A 12,670-nucleotide genomic window follows, 5' to 3' on the forward strand; every position below is an offset into this window, starting at 1 on the left:
AGTCACTGTGTGTGTATTCACCATGTTTCCAGTCACTGTGTGTGTATTCACTGTGTTCCCAGTCACTGTGTGTGTATTCACTCTGTTCCCAGCCACCGTGTGTATATTCACTGTGTTCCCAGCCACCGTGTGTATTCACTGTTTTCCCAGTCACTGTGTGTGTATTCACTGTTTTCCCAGTCACTGTGTGTGTATTCAGTTTTCCCAGTCACTGTGTGTGTATTCACTGTTTTCCCAGTCACTGTGTGTGTATTCAGTTTTCCCACTCACTGTGTGTGTTTTCAGTTTTCCCAGTCACTGTGTGTGTATTCACTGTTTTCCCAGTCACTGTGTGTGTATTCAGTTTTCCCAGTCACTGTGTGTATTCACTGTTTTCCCAGTCACTGTGTGTGTATTCAGTTTTCCCAGTCACTGTGTGTGTATTCACTGTTTTCCCAGTCACTGTGTGTATTCACTGTTTTCCCAGCCACTCTGTGTGTATTCACTGTTTTCCCAGTCACTGTGTGTGTATTCAGTTTTCCCAGTCACTGTGTGTGTATTCACTGTTTTCCCAGTCACTGTGTGTGTATTCAGTTTTCCCAGTCACTGTGTGTGTATTCAGTTTTCCCAGTCACTGTGTGTGTATTCACTGTTTTCCCAGTCACTGTGTGTGTATTCACTATTTTCCCAGTCACTGTGTGTATTCAGTTTTCCCAGTCACTGTGTGTGTATTCAGTTTTCCCAGTCACTGTGTGTGTATTCACTGTTTTCCCAGTCACTGTGTGTGTATTCAGTTTTCCCAGTCACTGTGTGTGTATTCAGTTTTCCCAGTCACTGTGTGTGTATTCACTGTGTTCCCAGTCACTGTGTGTGTATTCACTGTTTTCCCAGTCACTGTGTGTGTATTCAGTTTTCCCAGTCACTGTGTGTGTATTCACTGTTTTCCCAGTCACTGTGTGTGTATTCACTGTTTTCCCAGTCACTGCGTCTGTATTCACTGTTTTCCCAGTCACTGCGTCTGTATTCACTGTTTTCCCAGTCACTGTGTGTGTATTCAGTTTTCCCAGTCACTGTGGGTGTATTCACTGTTTTCCCAGTCACTGTGTGTGTATTCACTGTTTTCCCAGTCACTTCGTCTGTATTCACTGTTTTCCCAGTCACTGTGTGTGTATTCAGTTTTCCCAGTCACTGTGGGTGTATTCACTGTTTTCCCAGTCACTGTGTGTATTCACTGTTTTCCCAGTCACTGTGTGTGTATTCACTGTTTTCCCAGTCACTGTGGGTGTATTCACTGTTTTCCCAGTCACTGCGTCTGTATTCACTGTTTTCCCAGTCACTGTGTGTGTATTCAGTTTTCCCAGTCACTGTGGGTGTATTCACTGTTTTCCCAGTCACTGTGTGTGTATTCACTGTTTTCCCAGTCACTTCGTCTGTATTCACTGTTTTCCCAGTCACTGTGTGTGTATTCAGTTTTCCCAGTCACTGTGGGTGTATTCACTGTTTTCCCAGTCACTGTGTGTGTATTCACTGTTTTCCCAGTCACTGTGTGTGTATTCACTGTTTTCCCAGTCACTGTGTGTGTATTCACTGTTTTCCCAGTCACTGCGTCTGTATTCACTGTTTTCCCAGTCACTGTGTGTGTATTCATTGTTTTCCCAGTCACTGCGTCTGTATTCACTGTTTTCCCAGTCACTGTGTGTGTATTCACTGTTTTCCCAGTCACTGTGGGTGTATTCACTGTTTTCCCAGTCACTGCGTCTGTATTCACTGTTTTCCCAGTCACTGTGTGTGTATTCAGTTTTCCCAGTCACTGTGGGTGTATTCACTGTTTTCCCAGTCACTGTGTGTGTATTCACTGTTTTCCCAGTCACTTCGTCTGTATTCACTGTTTTCCCAGTCACTGTGTGTGTATTCAGTTTTCCCAGTCACTGTGGGTGTATTCACTGTTTTCCCAGTCACTGTGTGTGTATTCACTGTTTTCCCAGTCACTGTGTGTGTATTCACTGTTTTCCCAGTCACTGTGTGTGTATTCACTGTTTTCCCAGTCACTGCGTCTGTATTCACTGTTTTCCCAGTCACTGTGTGTGTATTCGGTTTTCCCAGTCACTGTGTGTGTATTCACTGTTTTCCCAGTCACTGTATGTGTATTCACTGTTTTCCCAGTCACTGTGTGTGTATTCATGTTTTCCCAGTCATTGCGTCTGTATTCACCGTGTTCCCAGTCACTGCGTCTGTATTCGCCATGTTCCCAGTCAGTGTGTGTATATGCCATGTTCCTAGCCAGTGTTTGTGTATCCACTGTTCCTGTTATTTTCTGTTTGTTTCTGAAAGGTGATTGTATTTTTGGATGACCTCAATATGCCAGCAGTTGAACAGTACGGTGCACAGCCCCCACTTGAGCTCATTCGACAGTTTCTGGACCTAGGAGGTTTTTTCGATACTCAGAAGCTCAAATGGTTGGTATGTTTGTTTTTTCATAATTTTTTAAATAAAGCTCTTCTGCAATGTGGATATTAATAGAATGAGACAGTAATGAATGGGGCCATTGAACTCTCCAGTCCTGTTCTAGTTCTTTAGCAGACCAGTTTGTTGAACTTCCTCTTCTCTTTCCCTATTGTCTTGCAAGTTTTTTTGCCTTTCAAGTGTTTGTCAAATTGCTTTTGTTAAGTCAATACTGACTCTGCTTCCACCACCCTCTCAGGCAGGGAATTCCAGATCACTTCACACTCAAGACAAAAATTCTCATCTCCTCTTCCTTTGTTTCACCAATCACCTTAAATCCGTGTCCTCTGTTTATCGATCCTCCTGCCAGTGCAAACTCTTCCGATTATTTAGTCCTTCAAACCTAATTTTTATTTTCTTTGCTCTAAGGAGAATAACTCCAGTCTCTCCATATTCAAAAAAGAATCTTTCAGCTTCAGTCCCACCCTACCATTGGTCCTCAGATCTTGAGTCTCAGTCCTCGGGCCTCAAACCTCAGAACATCTGTCTTGGGCATTGGATGTCAGGCCTTGTCTCTGCCTTGGCTCTCCGGTCCCAGTCTCAGGTCTTGGATCTTGCCCTCGGATCTCAATCCTCACACTTGGGTCTTGGGTGTCTCTCGGGTCTTGCTCACGGGTCTTACTCTCTGCTCTCTTACTATTTTTTCATGGGATGTGGGCATTTCTGGCTAGGCCAGCCTTCATTGCCATCCCTAAATGCCCTTGTTCAGGGGGCATTTAAGAGTCAACCACATTGCTGTGGGTCTGGAGTCACATGTAGGCCAGACCAGGTGAGGATGGAAGATTTCTTTCCTTAAATGGCATTAGTGAACCAGGTGGAGTTTTACAACAATCAGCAATGGTTTCATTGTCATAATCAGACTTTTAATTCCAGATTTTTATTAAACTCAAATTTCACCATCTGCCATGATGGGATTCAAACAAGGGTCCACAGAGCATTACCCTGGGTCTTCTGGAATACTAGTCCGGTGATAAGACCACTATGCCACTGCCACTCAGCTCTGGGATCTTGGCTCTTGCTCTTGGGCCTCAATTCTCGGGTCCAGGGTCTCGCCCTCAGGTCTTGGGCCCAGGGTCTCGGGTCCAGGGTCTCGGGTCCAGGGTCTCGGGTCCAAGGTCTCGGGTCCAGGGTCTCGGGTCCAGGGTCTCGGGTCCAGGGTCTCGGGTCCAGGGTCTCGGGTCCAGGGTCTCGGGTCCAGGGTCTCGGGTCTCGGGTCTAGGGTCTCGGGTCTCCTCTTGGGTTTCGGTATCAGTTGTCGAACCTCAGTATGAGGTCTCGCTCTCGGCTCCCAGCCCCTCTCGGGTGTCAGTTTCGGTCTCAGTCTCGCCCTCAGGTCTCGGTATCAGTTGTCGAACCTCGGTCTCAGGTCTCAGATCTTGGGACTCGAGTCTCTACTTTAGTGTTGCCTGTGAGCCTGTATTTAAATCGATAGCATTAGGTGCTCCTGGTGTGTTACTGTGTCTCACAGTGTTTCTCCTGTTCTTTCCACTCCCCCGATGATCAGCAAGTGCAGGATGTGACCTTCGTCGCAGCGTGCGCTCCCCCGAGTGGCGCTCGGACTGAACTCAGCCAACGGCTCCTCAAACACTTCTGCATCTTCACCCTGCCTCAGCCTTCCACAGGATCACTGCAGCACATTTTCCAGGTAATAGGTCAGCTCAGTACCAACTACCAGGCAGAGCAAGGGTCAGACAGGGGATAAAGCTCCCTCTACACTGTCCCATCAAACACTCCCAGGGCTGGTACAGCACGGGGTTAGATACAGAGTAAAGCTCCCTCTACACTGTCCCCATCAAACACTCCCAGGACAGGTACAGCACGGGGTTAGATACAGAGTAAATCTCCCTCTACACTGTCCCCATCAAACACTCCCAGGACAGGTACAGCATGGGGTTAGATACAGAGTAAAGCTCCCTCTACACTGTCCCCATCAAACAGTCCCAGGACAGGTACAGCATGGGGTTAGATACAGAGTAAAGCTCCCTCTACACTGTCCCCATCAAACACTCCCAGGGCTGGTACAGCACGGGGTTAGATACAGAGTAAAGCTCCGTCTACACTGTCCCATCAAACACTCCCAGGGCTGGTACTGCACGGGGTTAGATACAGAGTAAAGCTCCCTCTACACTGCCCCATCAAACACTCCCAGGACAGGTACAGCACGGGGTTAGATACAGAGTAAAGCTCCAGCTACACTGGGGTTAGATACAGAGTAAAGCTCCCTCTACACTGTCCCCATCAAACACTCCCAGGGCTGGTACAGCACGGGGTTAGATACAGAGTAAAGCTCCGTCTACACTGTCCCATCAAACACTCCCAGGGCTGGTACTGCACGGGGTTAGATACAGAGTAAAGCTCCCTCTACACTGCCCCATCAAACACTCCCAGGACAGGTACAGCACGGGGTTAGATACAGAGTAAAGCTCCAGCTACACTGGGGTTAGATACAGAGTAAAGCTCCCTCTACACTGTCCCCATCAAACACTCCCAGGGCTGGTACAGCACGGGGTTAGATACAGAGTAAAGCTCCCTCTACACTGCCCCATCATACACTCCCAGCATGGGTACAGCACTGGGTCAAAATCCTGGAACTCCCTCCCTTACCCCGCTACACCACAGGGACAGCAGCGGCTCAAGAAGGCAGCTCATCACCGCCTTCTCAAGGGCAAATAGGGATGGATAATAAATGCTGGCCTAGCCATCGATTCCCAAATCCCACAAAAGAATAAAATAAAAAGAAATCTGCCTCCTCACTGTCCCCATCAGACACTCCCAGGACAAGTACAGCATGACATTAGAGACAGAGTAAATCTCCCTCTACACTGCCCCCATCAAACACTCCCAGGACAGGTACAGCACGGGGTTAGATAGAGAGTAAAGTTTCCTCTACACTGTCCCCATCAAACACTCCCAGGACAGGTACAGCACGGGGTTAGATACAGAGTAAAGCTCCCTCTACACTGTCCCCATCAAACACTCCCAGGACAGGTACAGCACGGGGTTAGATAGAGAGTAAAGTTTCCTCTACACTGTCCCCATCAAACACTCCCAGAGCAGGTACAGCACGGGGTTAGATACAGAGTAAAGCTCCCTCTATGCTCTCCCCATCAAACGCTCCCAGGGTAGGTACAGCATAGGGTGAGACAGGCCTGTTCAGCACGGGGTTAGATTAAACCAAAATGCTGTGGATGCTGGAAATCTGAAATAAAAACAAAATGCTGGCAATACTCGGCAGGGCTGGCAGCATCTGTGGTGAAAGGAATAGAGATTATGTCTGTTCTTCAGAGTAAAGGTGCCTCTACACTGTCCCTATCAAACACTGTCAGAACAGCACCTGTACTGAAGTCAGGCTTAGCATGTGGCATTCCATTAGTGCTAGTTTTTAGTTGAATTGGGCCAGCTAATAGGTGGTGTTTTTCTAGCAGTCTTTCAGAAATCTTGTTTCCTCAGGTACAAGTCGGCTGTCACCTGGAGAGCCGAAACTTCATGCCCGTTGTACGGAAGTGCCGGGACCTGTTGGTGACTGCTGCAATTACCATTTACTACAAGATGTGTCGTCAAATGTTGCCCACTCCAGTCAAACCACACTATACATTCAACATGTGGGACCTAGTGAAGGTAAGTAGTTGAGCTTACAATATCATTACATCATTCTGATACTGGTCAATACTCCAACTGACTGTATCATCATATTGATACTTGTTAATACCTAACTGACTGTATCAGCACACTGATACTGGTTAATACTCCAGCTTACTGTCTCATCGCATTGATACAGATTAATACTCCAGCTTACTGTCTCATCACACTGATACATATTAATACTCCAGTTTACTGTATCATCACACTGATACTGGTTAATACTCCAGCTTACTGTCTCATCATACTGATACTGATTAATACTCCAGCTTACTGTCTGGGGAAATAATGGGAAACCAGGAATTGGCAGAGGAGTTGAAAAAATACTTTGCTTCAGTCTTCACGGTAGAAGATACTAATAGCATTCCAAAAATACTAAATAATCAAGGGGCAAAAGCTGGGAAAGAAATAAATACAATAACTATCACAAGAGAAAAAGTACTAGGGAAACTAATGGGTCTAAATGCCAATAAGTCCCCTGGACCTGATGGGTTGCATTCTAGGATATTAAAGGAAATAGCTAGAGAAAGTGGATGCACTGATAATAAACTTCCAAGAATCCTTAGATTCTGGAAAAGTCCCAGAGGGTTAGAGAACGGCCAATGTAACACCCTTATTCAAAAAGGGAGGGAGACAAAAAACAGTTAACAATAGGCCAGTTAGCTTAACATCTGTCATTGGGAAAATGTTAGAGTCTATTATAAAGGATGTAATAGCAGAACATTTAGAAATACATAATCTAATCAAGCAGAGTCAGCATGGCTTCATGAAGGGGAAATCATGCCTAACAAATTTATTAGAATTCTTTGAGGAGGTAACAAGCAGGATAGATAAAGGGGAACCAGTAGATGTAATATATTTGGATTTCCAAAAGCCATTCAATAAGGTACCGCACATAAGGCTACTTAGAAAGATAAAAAATCCATGGTGTTGTGGGTTGTATATTAGCATGGATAGAGGATTGGCTAACTAATAGAAGACAGAGAGTTGGGATAAGGGGAGCATTTTTGGGATGGCAACCTGTAACTAGTGGAGTGCCACAGGGATCAGTGCTGGGACCTAAATTATTTACAATATATATTAATGACTTAGATGAGGGAAGTGAATGCATTATCGCCAAGTTTGCTTATGACACAAAAATAGGTGGGAAGGCAAGTAGTGAGGATGACATAAGGAGTCTACAGGTTGATGTAGACAGGTTAAGTGAGTGGGCAAAAATTTGGTAGATGGAATATAATGTGGGAAAATGTGAGGTTCTGCACTTTGGCAGGAAGAATAGAGGAGCTGAATATTATTTAAATGGAGAAAGCTGCAGCACAGAGGGTTTTGGGAGTCCTTCTGGATGAAACCCAAAAAGCTAGCATACAAGTTCAGCAGGTAATAGGGAAGGAAAATGGAAGGTTGGTCTTTATTTCAAAGGGAATGGAGTTTAAAAATAGGTAAGTCTTGCTAAAACTATACAAGGCACTAGTTAGACCACACCTAGAACACTGTGAACAGTTTTGGTCCCCTTATCTAAGGAAAGATATACTGGCATTGGAGGCAGTCCAGAGAAGGTTCACTGGATTGATCCCGGGTATGGAGGGATTTTCTTATGAGGAGAGGTTGAGTAGGTTGGGCCTGTACTCATTGGAGTTTAGAAAAATGAGAGGCGACCTTATTGAAACATATAAGATTCTTAGGGGGCTTGACAGGGTAGATGCTGAGAGGTTGTTTCCCCTTGTGGGAGAGTCTAGGACCAGAGGGCATAATCCCAGCTAAGGGGTCACCCATTTAAAACAGAGATGAGGAGGAATTTCTTCTCTCAGAGGGTAGTGATTCTATGGAATTCTTTACCTCAGAGGGCTGTAGAGGTTGGGTCATTAAGTATATTCAAGGCTGAGATAGACAGATTTTTAATCAGTAAGGGAATCAAGGGTTATGGAGAAAAGGCAGGAAAGTGGAGTTGAGGATTATCAGATCAGCCATGATCTCATTCAATGGTGAAGCAGACTCAATGGACCAAATGGCCTACTTCTGCTCCTACATCTTATGGTTAGCCTTATGGTCTCATCACACTGATACTGGTTAATACTCCAACTTACTGTCTCATTACACTGATACTGATTAATGTCCCAGCTGAGTGAATCATCACACTGATACTGGTTAACACTCCAGCTTACTGTATCATCGTACTGATGCTGGTTAATACTCCGGCTTACTGTCTCATCACACTGATACTGGCTAGTACTCCGGCTTACTGTCTGATCACACTGACACTGATTAATACTCCAGCTTACTGTATCATCACACTGATACTAGCTAATACTCCAGCTTACTGTATCATCACGCTGATACTAGTTAATACTCCAGCTTACTGTATCATCACACTGATACTGGTTAATACTCCAGCTTACTGTATCATCACACTGGTACTAGTTAATACTCCAGCTTACTGTATCATCACACTCACACTAGTTAATACTCCATCTTACTGTCTCATCACACTGATACTGGTTAGTACTCCGGCTTATTGTCTCATCACACTGACACTGATTAATACTCCAGCTTACTGTATCATCACACTGATACTAGCTAATACTCCAGCTTACTGTATCATCACACTGATACTAGTTAATACTCCAGCTTACTGTATCATCACACTGATACTAGTTAATACTCCAGCTTACTGTATCATCACACTCACACTAGTTAATACTCCAGCTTACTGTATCATCACACTGATACAGTAGGCTGGAGAATTAACCAGTATCATGTGGAGATAATGGCGTAGTGGTATTGTTGCTGGACGAGTAATCAGAGACCCAGGTAATGCTCTGGGACCTGGATTTGATTCCACCACAGCAGATGGTAGAATTTGAATTCAATAAAAGTCTGGAACTAAAAGTCTAATGATGACCATGAAACCATTGTCAGAAAAAGCAATCTGGTTCACTCATGTCCTTTGGGAAAGAAAATCTGTTTCCTTACCTGGCCTGGCCTACATGTGACTCCAGACCCACAGCAATGTGTTTGACTCTTAAAATGCCCGATGAAGTGGCCTAGGAAGCCACTCAGTTGTATCGAACCGCTACAAAGTCACGAGAAAGAATGGACCACACGGCATCGTCCTAGGCACTGGAAATGATAACGGCAATCTCAGCCCTGTCGACACTGCAAAGCCCTTTTTACTGACATTTGGGGCTAGTGCCAAAATTGGGAGAGCTATCTCAGAGACTAGTCAATCAGCAACCTGACATAGTCATATTCACGGATTCATACTTTACAGACAATGTCCCAGACACCACCATCACCATCTCTGGGTATGTCCTGTCCCACCGGCAGGACAGACCCAGCAGAGGTGGCGTCACAGTGGTATACAGTAAGGAGGGAGTTGCCCTGGGAGTCCTCAACATTGACTCCGGACCCCATGAAGTCTCATGGCATCAGGTCAAACATGGGAAAGGAAACCTCCCGCTGATTACCACATACCGCCCTCCCTCAGCTGATGAATCAGTGCCCCTCCATGTTGAACATCACTTGGACAAAGCGCTGAGGGTGGCAAAGGCGCAGAATGTACTCTGGGTGGGGGACTTCAATGTCCATCACCAAGAGTGGCTCGGTAGCACCACCACAGACTGAGCTGGCTGAGTCCTAAAGGACATAACTGCTAGACTGGGTGTCTGCGGCAGGTGGTGAGGGAACCAACAAGAGGGAAAAACATCCTCACCAACCTGCCTGGCGCAGATGCATCTGACAATGACAGTATCGGTAGGACCACCGCACAGTCCTTGTGGCGACAAAGTCCCGCCTTCACATTGAGGATATCCTCCATCGTGTTGTGTGGCACTCCCACCATGCTAAATGGGACAGATTTCGAACAGATCGAGCAACTCAAGACTGGGCACCCATGAGGTGCTGTTGGCCATCAGCAGCAGCAGAATTGTACTCGAACACAATCTGTAACCTCATGGCCCAGCATATGCCCCACTCTACCATTACCATCAAGCCAGGGGATCAACCCTAGTTCAATGAAGAGTGCAGGAGGGCATGCCAGGAGCAGCACCAGGTATACCTAAAAATGAGGTGTCAACCTGGTGAAGCTATAACACAGGATTACTTGCGTGCCAAACAGCATAAGCAGCAAGTGATAGACAGAGGTAAGTGATCCCACAACCAACGGATCAAATTTGAACTCTGCAGTCCTGCCACATCCAGTCATGACTGATGGTGGACAATTAAACAACTCACTGGAGGAGGAGGCTCCACAAATATCCCCATCCTTAATGAGGGGGGATCCCAGCACATCAGTGCAAAAGATAAGGCTGAAGCATTTGCTACAATCTTCAGCCAGCAGCATCGATCAGATGATCCATATCGGCCTCCTCTGGAGGTCCCCAGCATCACAGATGCCAGTCTTCAGCCAATTTGATTCACTCCATGTGATATCAAGAAACAGCTGAAGGCATTGGATACTGCAAAGGCTATGGGCCCTGACAATATTCCGGCAATAGGACTGAAGACTTGTGCTCCAGGACTTGCCACGCCCCCTAGCCAAGCTGTTCCAGTACAGTTACAGCACTGCATCTATCTACCTGGTTATGTGGAAAATTGCCCAGGTATTTCCTGTACACAAAAAGCAGGGCAAATTCAACCCGGCCAATTACCGCCCCATCAGTCTACTCTCGATCATCAGTAAAGTAATGGAAGGGGTCATCAACAGTGCTCTCAAGCGGCACTTGCTCAGCAATAACCTGCTCACTGACGCCCAGTTTGGGTTCTGCCAGGGCCACTCAGCTCCTGACCTCATTACAGCCTTGGTTCAAACATGGACAAAAGAGCTGCACTCCCGAGGTGAGGTGCGAGTGACTGCCCTTGACATCAAGGCAGCATTTGATCAAATGTGGCATCAAGGAGCCCTAGCAAAACTGGAGTGAAAGGGAATCAGGGGAAAACTGCTTAGAGTCATATCAAGCACAAGAGAAGATTGTTGTGGTTATTGGAGGTCAGTCATCTTCACTCTGGGACATCACTGCAGGAGTTCCCCAGGGTAGTATCCTCAGCCCAACCATCTTCAACTGCTTCATCAATGACCTACCTTCCATCATAAGGTCTGAGGTGAGGATGTTCGCTGATGATTGCACAATGTTCAACACCATTCGCGACTTTTCAGATACTGAAGCAGTCCATGTCCAAATGCAGCAAGATCTGGACAATATCCAGGCTTGGGCTGACAAGTGGCAAATAACGTCTGCGCCACACAAATGCCAGGTAATAACCATCTCCAACAAGAGAGAATCCAAGCATCGCCCCTTGATGTTCAATGGCATTACCATCACTGAATCCCCCACTATCAACATCCTGGGGGTTACCATTGACCAGAAACTGAACTGCACAAGCCACAAAAATACTGTGACTAGAAGAGCAGGTCAGAGGCTTGGAATCCTGTGATGATTAATTCACTGCCTGCCTCCCCAAAGTTTGTACACTATCTACAAGGCACAAGTCAGGAGTGTGATGGAATACTCCCCTTTTTCCTGGATGAGTGCAGCTCCCACAACACTCAAGAAGTTTGACACCATCCAGGACAAAGCAGCCCACTTGATTGGCACCCCATCCACAAACATTCACTCCCTCCACCACCGATGCACAGTAGCAGCAGTGAGTGTACCATCTACAAGATGCACTGCAGGAATTCACCAAAGCTCCATTGACAGCCCCTTCCAAACCCATGACCACTACCATCTAGAAGGATAAGGGCAGCAGATAGATGGGAACACCACCACCTGGAAGTTCCCCTCCAAGTCACTCACCATCCTGACTTGGAAATCTATCACCATTCTTTCACTGTCACTGGGTCAAAACCCTGGAGCTCCCTCCCTAACAGCACTGTGGTTGTACCTACACTACATGGACTGCAGCGGTTCAAGAAGGCAGCTCACTACCACCTTCTCAAGGGCAGCTGGGATGGGAAATAAATACTACATCACCACACTGATGCCGGTTAATACTCCAGCTTACTGAAACATCACACTGACACTAGTTAATACTCCAGCCTACTGCATCGTCACACTAATACTGGTTAATACTCCAGCTTACTGAATCATCACACTGATACTGGTTTATTACCCCAGCCTACTGTATCATCATATTGATACTGGTTAATGCTCCATCTTACTGTATCATCACACTGATACTGGTTTATTACCCCAGCCTACTGTATCATCATACTGATACTGGTTAATGCTCCATCTTACTGTATCATCACACTGATACTGGTTTATTACCCCAGCCTACTGTATCATCACACTGATACTGGTTAATACTCCAGTTTACTGAATCATCAGGCTGACACTGATTAATACTCAAGCTTACTCTATCATCACATTGAAACTGGTTAATACTCTAGCTTACAGAATCATAACTAAATACTCCAGTTTATTGTACAATCACACTGTGACTAATCCAGTACGCCGCACCAACACATTGACACTGGTTAATTCTCTAGCTTGCTGAATCATCACACTCATACTGGTTAATACTCCATCTTACTGTATCATCACACTATACC

The 12,670-nt window shown here is 45.9% G+C and overlaps 1 protein-coding gene across 1 annotated transcript in view; it reads left to right on the forward strand.

Annotated features, from left to right (window-relative positions):
* The window catches only part of LOC144681154 (dynein axonemal heavy chain 6-like), a gene marked incomplete at its 3' end in the record, with an annotated part of 934,896 nt that overhangs the window by 848,652 nt on the left and 73,574 nt on the right, over positions 1-12,670 (forward strand). Inside the window, exons 43-45 of the mRNA XM_078542881.1 lie at positions 2,311-2,439; positions 3,541-3,726; positions 5,932-6,099. Of these exons, the coding sequence (XP_078399007.1) occupies positions 2,311-2,439; positions 3,541-3,726; positions 5,932-6,099 (483 nt within the window). The remainder of the gene's footprint in view (positions 1-2,310; positions 2,440-3,540; positions 3,727-5,931; positions 6,100-12,670) is intronic.

The sequence above is a fragment of the Cetorhinus maximus genome, chromosome 5, assembly GCF_964194155.1.
Source record: "Cetorhinus maximus chromosome 5, sCetMax3.hap1.1, whole genome shotgun sequence".
Classification (NCBI taxonomy): domain Eukaryota; kingdom Metazoa; phylum Chordata; class Chondrichthyes; order Lamniformes; family Cetorhinidae; genus Cetorhinus; species Cetorhinus maximus.